This window comes from Maylandia zebra, linkage group LG7 (assembly GCF_041146795.1).
Source record: "Maylandia zebra isolate NMK-2024a linkage group LG7, Mzebra_GT3a, whole genome shotgun sequence".
In the NCBI taxonomy this organism is placed as follows: Eukaryota; Metazoa; Chordata; class Actinopteri; order Cichliformes; family Cichlidae; genus Maylandia; species Maylandia zebra.
In genome coordinates, this window is record NC_135173.1 from 18,331,702 (window position 1) to 18,343,947 (window position 12,246).

The window sequence follows — 12,246 nt, forward strand, 5'->3', positions numbered from 1 at the left end:
GACTTAAATGATCCAAACACTTGCTTTAAACTACTCTGCAGTCTATTCTTTACTTACATAGACTATAAATACACTTAAAATCACCTAAAACATGGTTTTAAGTGTGTTAAAACCACGTTTTAACACACTTAAAATGCAAACTGAAAATACACTTAAAACCCTGTTTTTAATGCCTCTACGTACAGATTCAAAGGTTAGGTTGAAATAAACTTCAAGACTTCAACTTTTACAAACTCACATTAGCATGCACCACTGAAATAACTGGTCTTTAATGTAGGCCTCTGCCAGCAAACAATGAGGGCTCACCGTGGCGCATATTTAAAAAAGCAACCATGCTTTTAGTGCCTGGCATCTACAGATGATAGCTCAGCTGTCAGCAAGGTGAGGGGAGCGTGAGGTGTGCCTTGTGCAATGCAATCACATGAAAATAAATGGGTCATGGGTTGAGGGCAAATCAAAAATGGATTGTGCTGCATGGTGCAGCAATTGTCAGGTGGACAGAGACGGGGGGGGTGTCTATTTTAACAAGCCATCCACACAATACTTTGGGCACGTAAATCTTTGAGCAATAACCATAAAGTGCTTTTCCTTTTCTCAGCACACCACTACCTTGTCTGATTTCCCGTCAACGCCAAGGTAAGTTTCACACAATAAAAGAAAATTAAAGTCAGAGATTTTTAACATGGATATTAAATGAGACTTTTGACCTAGCAATGTAAGATTAAGTGATGGCTCATTAAAGGTGATTCAGTGGACCATAGTTATTATACTATAGTTAAAAATAATTTTTTTCTATTGTTTCTTTTTAACAATGGCATTAAAGGTCCATTCTGTTTTATTTTCTGAGTTGTTAAAGTACCTGCATTTAAAGCCCTTTGGCTGTCTCAGGCGAGCTGAGTCTTGTTTTAACTCAGGGGTAGAGGAATACTGCATATCTGCCCCTGACAGTGATACTGCAGCCGGTATTTATGTGACAGGATCACAGCTATGTGGCTACTTTTGTCAAGGTCTTAAAACTTTTTGAACTTGGCAGCCTAGCTTTTACTCCCACAACATCTCAGGCTTCTTAAATGATGTCTTGACCCCTTGAGTGAGGAAATGTAATCTGAGGCTGAAACTGCCCATCTGTGTTTTGGCTCTGGTAACAACACGTTTGATCCTTCACTGCAGTTAAAAGCTAATGTAATAAGTGACGATAGTTTGCTCATATGAACTGGTAACCTTCTAGCTAAGGCTGAAGGCTTCCTTAAACCAGCTGTGACTTTGCTTGTTGACTTTGACCTTCACCCTCTCTTAGAATGGCTTATTTTAAACTGGATAATGTCGTCAAGTGAGGAGAGCTTTTTATTTTTAGAACTACAACTGTTTATCACGATTAAATTCGCTTTAATACAATGTAGTAATCAGTAGTACGTTTTTAAAGGTAAAGATACAGAGTAAATAAAAACATATAGATAAGGAGAAGGCTACGTAATATGAAAGCATATATATCATGGAGAGATTATTCAAAGACATTAGCCAGCTAAATTTAAGTGTTGGTAACAGAGAAACAAAATAAACAATCTTCTAAGATAGAAAATGTGCCACAATATGAATCTGGATGAGATCTACTGGTATCTGCTGGTATGGTGTTGTTCCACTTTCTGTGCTGCCAAACTTTTTGTAGCTTGGCTGTCTCTCGCATTATCAAGGCCACAGCAGCTGATGGGACACAGTGCAATGTGGCCAAATATAGCTGTGCAACAGGCAACTCCTGGGAAGAAAGCTGAAAACTATCTGAAAGCCCCTGAGAGCTATTAGACTAAATAAATCTGTTTAGCAGATCTCGAATTCCCTAATCTTATTATCAACAGAGAATACTAGGAATAATAATAATGTGTGCTTTTTTAAATTGTTATTATCTATTAGTTTGTACGTCTTTTCACATAGTTGATTGCTTTGTGTAAACAAAAGTTTAAAAAAAAGGATAAAAGAGAACAAAATAAGAAAATAGTTGTTAGTTACAGCTTCCCAAAGTACAAGATAATATATTCCAGTATGTTTTTTCTTTGATCACAAATCCAAACCCAATACTGTAACTAAAGGATGGCCTACAGGTCCCAAAAGCCTTAATCATGCATTATTTTTAATGACTAGCAGGGGGCAACTCTAAAAAGAGGTTTTAAAAAGAATTCCAGCTGTTTTGAAGTCTATGGGAAAATAACCATTGAGCTTATGTGACCCATGACCTCAGTAAATCCCTCATAGGTTTTTGGTCTCAATCACTAGTTTTACATTTTTAAATAAAAATATTTTAAAAATACAAGATTCTGTTCATTTTGTCAATTATGGTCATAGTTGCAAGTTGCTTTTGTATGCGTATGCACTAATTTATTTCTTGCTTAGTTCCACCCTTTGCTCTTAATATGCGGTTAAAAAAACAAGACCATGGGATTCAGCCTTCAAAATAAGAGTCCACAAATTAGGTGACAACATCACCTGGATTATAAATGTAGTTTGCATCCAAAGCCCCCCAAAATATTAACTTTACACCAAGATATGAGAAAGAGAAGCTTCACAGTATCACGTTCAAAACCTTTAACCTTTGAAATGTTTGCTTGAACATTAATTTAAACTAACCTGAAAATCTGTGAATCTATATTTGTGATACTAGATGTTAAAAAATGTACTTCTCTTCCAAAGGCATAATAAGCTGCAGCAATGTCTGAGGGGTGAGTATTCTCCTAGTACGGTATAATTTGTTTAATATGTTACATCATTCACCTATTTTAAAAAACCTTTCTCAGGTTAAAAAAAAATAAAACAAGTGATCTGTGTGTGTGTGTGTGTGTGTGTGTGTGTGTGTGTGTGTGTACTCATACCACCATGTTGATAATGAAGACCGGTGAGTAAAAATGCCAATGTTCACAACGATTAATTGATCCCTAATCCAAATTCGAAGTTTTATGCACTTCATATGATATTTATCATCTACACTAATTTACCTCCTTTGGTTTTAGTCCAAGAGAAAGCGAAAGTTTGCTGTTACACGCCGACTCCTTTTGAAAGTAGGTCTTATAGATTCAAAGGAACTTGTGTTTTGCATTTGTTGTGTTTGGTTTTTTATTATCATTTTAATTTTTTATAGTTATCATCATTATTATTCAAAAGAGCCATTGTTTTTAATGTTATAAAGAGTGATTCAATCCTTACTATATTTTAGTCCAAACTGCTGAAAAAGGCTGCTGCTATGCTGGTGGTAGAAGGTGAAGAGAAGGAAAGGGAGAAAGAAAGAGTTGTGAATGAGTCATACCCTCCACTGCAGCTGTCAGGAATGTCAGTCCAGGAGCTCCAGGTACTGACCAAACAAATTTTAAATGATCGGTAATTAATTAATTTATGTCATTTAAACATCTTTCTTTTTCTTCTGTACAGGAACTTTGCAAAGAATTACATCGTAAAATTGACGTAGTGGATGAAACACGTTATGATATGGAGGTCAAAGCAGGCAAAAACGAGAAAGAGGTACAAACATTCTGAATCACAGTGTAAAAGTACTTTTTGTATAGTCCTGCGTGTAAAAAATGGTGGTAATATGCTGCCCCTAGTGGTGAACGGGTTGGTTAAAACCTACAGCGGTTAATAACAGCAGGTACTTTCATTGTCAGAGTGTAAACGTTATACACATGTTTGATGTTTGCTGCACAGATTATATCACTCAGTCAGAAGATCATTGAGCTGAAGGGTATAAAGAAGCCCAATTTGAAAAGGGTCAAGAAAACAACAGACGATATGCTGGGTGCATGCACCGAGACCTCCAGACTAACAAAGGCTGATTTCAAGGCCAACCTCAAGACAGTAAAGAAAGAAGATGAAAAGGTAAAAACTTCAAAATGGCAACAAAAATTACACAAAAAACGAAATTAAACTAAATTAATGAGTAATTTAAAATCTGTGTATTTTTATTTTAATAATCATAATTAATATTTAAACAGAGGGAAGAAGTGACGGACTGGAGGAAGAATGTGGAAGCCATGTCCGGCATGGAAGGCAGAAAGAAGATGTTTAATGCTGGACAATAAAAATTTTGCTCATGTTAAAAATAAAGCTATATTAGCAACACATCTTGCTAAAATAAAGCTTTAGTTTGCAATACATAAGCTGAAGTGAGTGAGTTTTTATCTGAGTGAATCAAAACTTGTCAACATGACTTAATGTACACTTGTAAGTAGAAAATACGATACGAGTGCAACAACACTCGTATCGATATTGAACCGTTCGATACAGTGCTTTCGGTTCGGTACGCATATGTATCGAACAATACAACATTTGTAATTTATTTTATCAATTTTCCTTCTGACGATGCTGTCTGTGTTGAGAGCTCAGTGGATCTGCGTTCGACTACTCCGCCTAGGCTGCACTGTCAAGCGCAGATCCACTGAGCGCAGCACAAACTAGCATGACAGAAGCTAAGCTCCTTGCAACATGGCGAATTGAACCTCCCCCACCCTCATTCAGATCTGGCCTTTGGAACTATTTTGGTCTTCATGTGAAGCATGACCCTGAAGGTAAGCGCGTCATGGACAAAAGTAAAACAGTATGTCGGATGTGCCACGCAATGCTCAATTACATTGGTGGGAACTACTGCATTAGCGCAGTTAGCTCGTTAACGTGTTGACGCCGTCCAGCCCCACGCACAGGGCGATCAGGGGTAGCTCATTGACGGAGATTTGCCGTGTTGTTGCGTTAACGTCATTTCAGATTAACGCTGACAGCACTAGTGGGAACAAAATGAATATGACTGCACATTTACGCTGACATCATCCTAGTGCAAAGACAAGTGGAAGCAGACAAAAACAACAAGCATGCATGCTACAAACTTTACCAGAGTCATTTAGACAGCCGTTAGCACATGATTCTCCTTATGGGGACCTGATATGTTTAATATGCTGCTGAGAATATAGCCCAGAAGAAGAGTAGTATAGCTTTTATTTCGGAAAGAGCTATTTCTCTGTAATAAACTCTCTTTTCCAAAGATGAGTGATTTCTCGATCAGATAGATTTATTATTTTATCCCTTTGTTGTTTCAGCAACATTAAATTTAAATTTGAGTTAAAATATATATTTATAATATTAATAAATGACAAATTAAAAAAGCATGAACATTTTTTTGTATCGAAAAAATATTGAACGGTGACACCAAAGTATCGAACCGAACCATGAATTTTGTGTATCGTTGCACCCCTACAAATTATGTAATAAATTCTAATATTTGCACATTAAAACTGCACTAAAGAAAATCCAGATTATCTGGATTTTGATTTTTCCTTTCAAAGTGTTTTTAATTGTTTATTGCTATTCCAATATCTGCAGTATGTGTGATGCCAATTAAACAAATGTGCCTGTATAAGTGATTTTGCCTTTTTTTAAAATAGATTTTCATTTTTTTCCTATTTTTAAATTTTTTGTATTTTTGCCTGGAAAATGGGAAATCGGTGAAGTGAATTACTGACAGGTGTGTGCAAACATACATGGAAATACAGCATATAAGGGAAAGCAGTTTGTACAATTTTAATTGGCTTGAAAGTAGATGTGGTACTGACCAAATATTGACCTTTAATCTTAAACACAACCTGAACACTCTTGGTAATTTCTTTAAGTAGTCTCCAGGAATAGTTTTACAGATTTCTTAAAGGGCATTTAAATCTCTGTTTTCGATGTTGGCTGCCTTTCATTCCACTCTCTGTTAAGATGATCCCAGACTACTTCAACACTGTTGATGTCCAGGCTCTGGGGAGGCCAGCTCGTGACTCCACTGTGTGTTTTTCTATCCAGGTATGCTTTTACTGCATTGGTAGTGTGTTGGGGATCATTGAAATGAAGCGTTGCCTCAAATGCTTTCTACGTGGTATTGCATGGTAGGTAAATCTGATGGTACTTTTCTGTTTTCATGACTCCATCAATTTTTAAAGCTCTCTAACACCACTGCCTTAAATGCGTCCCCAAACCATGACAGAGCCTCCATCGTATTTTACAGATGGCTGTACACACTTATTGGTTTACCTCTCTCCTGACCACCTCTGTACATACTGATGATGATTTGAACCAAAAATTTCAAATGTGGATTTGTGAGAGTTTTCGTTGATTTTCAATCCAGTTCTGGTGCAGTTTGGCCTCAGCCTTTTCTTCCTGTTTCACTTCCTTAAGAATTGCTTTTTGACAGCCACCCTTCAACTGATGCACTTTCTCATGAGACCTCAGTGAACAGCTGATATACCAACTTAAGGGCCAGACGTATCTCTCTGGTCCCGTGTCAGGTCTTTGTCGGATTGTTTTCTATTTCATAAGGACATGACTTTCAGGTACTGTTCATCTACTGTTTTTAAGACTGCCAATCCTTATTTTGTTCTCTACATGTCCAATTTCCTTTTTATTTGTAATGCACACTGCACATCATGCTGGGATTTAACAAGTTTTCAGCTAATACTTTTTGGGAATCACTTTGCTGGTGCAAAAATACTACAACACCTGTGAAATGCGTGCGTTATCTTTTGTAGGTTTTGTAGATTCAACTAAAGAAATGTGAGCAGATCATCTGCTAAGCAGCCTGTCATCTGTAGACACAGCGTTGGTTCATTCCTTGAGTTAATTACCTGGTATATTCTTGAATCATTAATGATTATCAAAGAAATTAACAAACAAACATTCTTCTGAAAATGGCCACGACTGAGAATGAGTGAAAAAGCAGCCAATATTCAAAGAAACACTTTGACAAACAGACCTTCAGAAAGCTCAGAGAACTGCTGCGTAAGACCACTTTTGAAAACATTACAAAAAGATCAGGCTCCTTTAAGCAAAATGCAAAAAAACGAGAGGTGGCTCAAGATAAGCGCACAGTGTAGATTAACAAGTATTCATCAGTGATAATGGCTCAGTGTTGACATATTTCTACTGCTGGGGGATAGAAGTGTAGTGATATGCAATATACTGGCTGTCAGGATAGAGGAGGCTATTTTGGGTTGGCCACTCAGAGAAGGCAATAGGAGTCATTAAATTTGACTTGAGTTTTCTTGCAGTCATTTAAAGACAGAGACTGATCACACCAACTGGGTGTTCTGCAGAGATTAAAAAAGGTATGTTTAATATATGTGTATGAGTGATGGTAGTGTAGGTTAAGGGTTTCTTTTTCTATTATGATGTTATTACTGACAGGTGCCTTATTAGATTATGACACACACAAAGCTATCATGAAAAAATGTATAAGAAATATAGTATTTTCACAAGTTCAATATTTATAAGAATACTGGCCACATTTATATCTAATCTTGGGTCACATCAATGTGTTTAAACTAATTTAAGTAATTTCGATGTTAATGTGTCTTTTATTCATTTGTAGCAGCTATATACATTTTCTACAAAAATCCATCTTTGTAGATCTATCATTTTAAAAATTAAATTAAACTGATTAAAAGATTTATATTTTTATTCTGATCTGGGTTTTATCAAACGGGACTAAAAAAGGAATATCATTCAAAGTATCTGTGACCCTCAAGCATGCAGTGTTGGCAATTTAAAACTTTTAACTTTCATAACATTTATATTTAAAAAAAAAAAGCAGTCCAAGGTCTGGATTACTTTGACTTGTCTCGGTAAAAAGATGTGACAGCATGCGAAGAAGTATAAAAAACAGGCTAGTGAAAATAGTTTACAAAATTGAACCATAGCCTAGAAGCTTGTTAAAACGTTATAATACTATGATCATGCATTCATACGCTGCTAATAATGCTTCTCTTACAACCTTTTTACCAAAAGTAGATTTTCTCACTTCAGTATTAATTATTTTACAGACAAAAGTCAACCATGGCTGAAGCGTAAGTGACATTTTTTTCCACAGGCATTTAAAAAATATTTTTAACATGTAGAAACAAACTCTTGTTATTTCTTATCCTTTTCCACACCATCATACCCACCACAGATCTGTGAGTTCTTCTAAGTTCTTAACATCTCCAAAGAAGTTAAACAGTTGTTTAACATTATTATTTGAAAAAATGTATTTTTGTCTACTTTTTATTTGTAGAGAAAATCAAAGATTTCTGCAGCCCGCAGACTTGCCCTTAAGGTATTTTCTTCTTTGTTTTTACTAAAACAGATGAAATATGCATAGCAAAACTAGAAAGCTGTTCATTCAGGAGTCCATATTAGTTATTTATTATCAGTTATTTGAGTCATTACGTGCATTTTCTACAACTTAGACCAAGCTGCTGAAAACAGCAACTGTGATGTTGGAGGATGAAAAGGAGCAAAAGAAGCTGAAGAGAGAGACGACTTTGAGGGAGAGAGTCCCTCCACTTCAGCTGTCTGGTTTGTCTCTGCAGGACCTTCAGGTATGTGCAGGTCACTGCAGAAGCATCACTGAAATAACACAGTGGAAATGCCCCACACATAAGTAACTCTCTAATGTGTACAGATGCCATGCATATACACCATTTTCATGTGTGCTGTTTTCTCCATCTTATTTTTGGTAATTTATGACACTGGAATGAGCAGGAATCTTTTTTGCTCATGCTCTTCTGTTTAACAATTTGATATTGTTCTGTTTATGTAGGCTCTGTGCAAAGAACTGCACCAAAAGATTGATGTGGTAGACGAAGAACGGTATGATAGTGAAGTGAAAGTTGCCAAAAACAACAAGGAGGTTTTTCATTCTTTATGACCTTCAGAAATGGCTTTCTTAACATTACATGTTTTACTTGTCCTTTTTTGTCATTATATCTCAAATGTTATCATTATTTAGAAACAGGTTCTGCACAACAGCATAGTTCATTCTTATCATTTTAATGTGTTTCCTGCAGATTGAAAATCTTTCTCAAAAAGTCTTTGACTTAAAAGGAAAGATGAAGCGGCCTGCTCTCAAGAGGGTGAAGATCTCAGCTGACGCCATGTTGGGTGCTCTGCTGGGATCCAAGGTCAAAGAGTCTGTGGACTTTAAGGCAAACCTGAAGACAGTGAAGAAAGAGGAGGAGAAGGTAAGTGCCACAGTCAGTGTGTTAAGATCACTTCAGGTAACTTGACCCCTTGGCTTAAAGTGTTTAATCTGAAATAATGGTTACATTCGAGTTACAACAAGTTGATAGTATTGCTCAAATGATTTCAGGGTTATTTTAGGGAAACATTTCACTAAGAATTATTTTCTTCCTGTGAACAGAAAGAGGAGGTGACTGATTGGCGTAAGAATGTGGAGGCCATGTCTGGTATGGAGGGCAGGAAGAAGCTGTTTGATGCCGGACAATAGATTCACGTTTTGGACAGCACTTAAAATAAAATCTTAATGTCACGGTGCACAATGAGTAACTACAAAGTGTATGTTTTAGTGTCAGTGTGTTAAAAGACTTGCAAAAATATTAATTGGAGTGAAAAAGTATGTTTTACAAATACACAAATTGCACTTTGTTGAAGTTTTATCTGGTTTGTATGTTCACCACAGTCAGAAAACAGCAGATTTTGCTTTTATTCTTTATCTTAAAATCTCTGTAAAATACTATCATCATCATAATAACAACAACAATAATTATAATAACAATAAACTTCTGATGCAGAAACCTGCCACTGTACTTTTTCTTTTACATCTTTTACGTACTTTTTTTTAAAGCCACAGAAGTTGTTATAGCACATACCGTTGCCACACATCAGCACCTGCAGAGTTGGGGGGAAAAGAGTCTGTTAACTGAGTGAGAAATTGGAGTAAAGCTCTTTTCATTCCGATTTTTAACTATTTCATTCAAATATTACAAAAAAAAAAATGATTTGCAAGATGAAAAAACACACAGGGTTGCAATTTTCCCTAACTCGACAGAAATTTAATGTAGCAAATGCAGTACGATTGTAGATTAGGTGGTGCACGATGGCAAAGACACATAAAACATATTAAATAAAAACTCAAAGAGACAGTGGGAGGATTATTATTATAAACCTCAATAAAAAATCTAACAAAAAGGTCGTTTTAATTCTCACTTTCTACAACTAATGCACTGAGAACCTAAAATGAGGACAGGGAAATTTTGTGATTATGGAAAGTAAATAAACATTTTAAGTGTGGTGAAGATCGCAGCAATTCATGCGACCAGCACACTGTCTGCTAGCCTGATATGCACATCATTAGAAAGTGGAAGTAATTGTAAATGTAGAGGTTTTTATTCTGGTCGGCCAGGCAAAGAGAGTTTACGGAAAATATCCCACTGATCACATTATATGAAGTGCAGGATGAAGGATTTTGGAGCTTTTTCTGTGCTAAGGACCACTTTGAACTTTAGTGTACCACTCTCAACGTTACTGTACCACTAAATCAGTGAGATACTACTTCAAAACAAATATTAAGAGTCTAAATATAGCATTTAACTATCTCAGACTTGCACCTCAGCATTCTTATTTAATTGTTTGCTGTCTACCAATCCTTGTGTGAGGATGTGAGTTGCAGCCTTTTGAGTGAACATAACTCCCGGTTACAACACTGATGCAAACTGAACTCTACACTGGCTCAGTTTACCACCAGCCCTGACGAGCACCTGTCCTCATTTCTCTATTCCCCTAAATAAAGCAGGACAAACCTTTGGTGTTGTTCTAACTCCAAGCTGTTCCTGTAATGTGCTATCACAACTTGCAGATGATGTGCACTAAATATACTATTTCTGACTTTTTGCAATGAGATTTTAAAACCCTAATAAAGCAATTGTGATGTGTATCAGCTGTGCCCACTAGAAACTACGCTGTAGGAAAGTATTTTCGATAGTGGCACTATAGATGGACACGTTAGTTTGATAAATAAAGCTGCAGAGCAAATACATGACAACACTCTTAGTTGATTTCTCCCTGCTGTTTGACTTCTTAACAGCTGGATCTGATCTGACTCTGGTATAATGTGAATGTGACTGACCTGACATAAGTTTAATAACTTCTTTAAATACTTCCTGTCACATCCACTAACAGGTGGACACCCAAAATTCTGAGCCAAGAAATTAAGTTTAACTGTCTTCTATTCGAAAATTGTAGTGATGCATTGCACAACATTAAATTCTTCTCTTGGTGAACAAACAGTAGCAGCAGCACAGACAAGACTCTATTTTAGACACTCGTTCAGTAGTTAGTCGTTAGTACAACACTATAAAATGGATTGACTGCCTGTCAAATAGTCATTAGTGCTTGTCTGTCATACTCACTGACTCATGCATGCAGTTTTGAGGTGCATCTAAGCGAACTGTCTGGCATCATAGGGACAGATTCCTGATCAATATCCAGTGCAGTGGATACACAGTTATTGCTACTACTGCCACTAACATAGAGCACTGTCTTGTCCTTTCATAATGTTATCCACTAAGAGCAAATTAAACACTGTTGTCTTCCATGTATGTCTATCCACCTCTATATTACAACAGAGAAACTGAAAAATAAAAAGCTTTGAGTAAAATGCTCAAATTCATTGATCTGCTTTAACAGGACAATTAATGTGTGGGGTGGGTATATAAACATCATATCACCAATACTCAGCATACAGCCCAGCTGTGCTAAACATGCAGAGAATTTACTATATTTGCATCCGTCCCAGCATCACATTTGTAAATATTGTTTACAATATTTAAACATAATAACATAATATATGTGTATAGTATCCTATAATGTGAGAAAAGTCATGTTGCGTGTAAGAATCATATATAAGAATTATATTTAATATTTTAAATAAGAAATGCATCACTCTTGATGCATTTTTCCCCCATTCAGATTATATTGTGTTAGCAGGGGGAAAGTGATCAACTGAAGAGGAGAGAGAAGCTGCTCTGACAGAGTTCCTCCTCCAAATCCGTCTGGTAAAACTCTGTTGAACTGCAGAGCTCCTTCAGTGACAGACTGCTGCATCCTAGATGCATGAAGGAGCGTTTCCACAGGTCCTTCCTCCCTGAGCTGTCAGACTACAATCAAAACTGCTCCCAACAAACATAGATGTTTACATCAGCGCTGTAACAACTTCTGCTGTTATAACTTGCACATTACTTTTCTCAGTTTACATATACACTAACTTATTGGAAGTTACATGCCTACTTTTTAATGCACAGGTACAATACACAATCTGTACTTTTCTGATTATTCTAAATATTGTTAACTGTTACGCCCCACTTAAAAACGAAGTGCTGACTGGGGTGAGGGGTAACACAAAGTGAAAGAGAAAACATGAACTACTGGAGAATAGATGTCATTGAACTTGATTTATTGCCCAAA

General features: G+C 36.4%; 2 protein-coding genes and 1 long non-coding RNA gene across 10 annotated transcripts; 2 read left to right on the forward strand and 1 right to left on the reverse strand.

Annotated features, from left to right (window-relative positions):
- The first annotated feature begins 2,940 nt into the window (after window positions 1-2,940).
- Window positions 2,941-4,139, forward strand: LOC101472184 (troponin I, slow skeletal muscle). Its single transcript, XM_004563736.2, has 5 exons — window positions 2,941-3,047; window positions 3,203-3,334; window positions 3,415-3,504; window positions 3,688-3,858; window positions 3,975-4,139. Exons 2-5 carry the CDS (start codon window positions 3,230-3,232, stop codon window positions 4,059-4,061), a joined length of 453 nt encoding a protein of 150 aa, XP_004563793.2. The 5' UTR covers window positions 2,941-3,047; window positions 3,203-3,229; the 3' UTR covers window positions 4,062-4,139.
- Window positions 4,140-4,233: 94 nt separating this feature from the next.
- On the forward strand, window positions 4,234-9,578 carry LOC143412309 (troponin I, fast skeletal muscle-like). Of its 8 annotated transcripts, none has more exons than XM_076885954.1 (7): window positions 4,234-4,547; window positions 5,815-5,897; window positions 8,057-8,098; window positions 8,232-8,363; window positions 8,585-8,674; window positions 8,832-9,005; window positions 9,185-9,578. In XM_076885954.1, the coding sequence occupies exons 2-7, from the start codon at window positions 5,874-5,876 to the stop codon at window positions 9,269-9,271; spliced, it is 549 nt and encodes a 182-aa protein (XP_076742069.1). In that variant the 5' UTR covers window positions 4,234-4,547; window positions 5,815-5,873; the 3' UTR covers window positions 9,272-9,578. The 8 variants fall into 8 exon arrangements, with proteins under 8 accessions (XP_076742069.1, XP_076742068.1, XP_076742070.1 ...); XM_076885959.1 differs by lacking the exons at window positions 4,234-4,547; window positions 5,815-5,897 and adding exons at window positions 5,904-7,112; window positions 7,827-7,958; XM_076885958.1 differs by lacking the exons at window positions 4,234-4,547; window positions 5,815-5,897 and adding exons at window positions 5,904-7,112; window positions 7,827-7,850.
- On the reverse strand, window positions 8,672-9,782 carry LOC143419404 (uncharacterized). Its single transcript, XR_013099361.1, has 2 exons — window positions 9,617-9,782; window positions 8,672-8,975 (listed from the first exon to the last, which is right to left on the reverse strand). It is a non-coding gene; the product is annotated as an uncharacterized LOC143419404 (long non-coding RNA).
- Window positions 9,783-12,246: the final 2,464 nt, after the last annotated feature.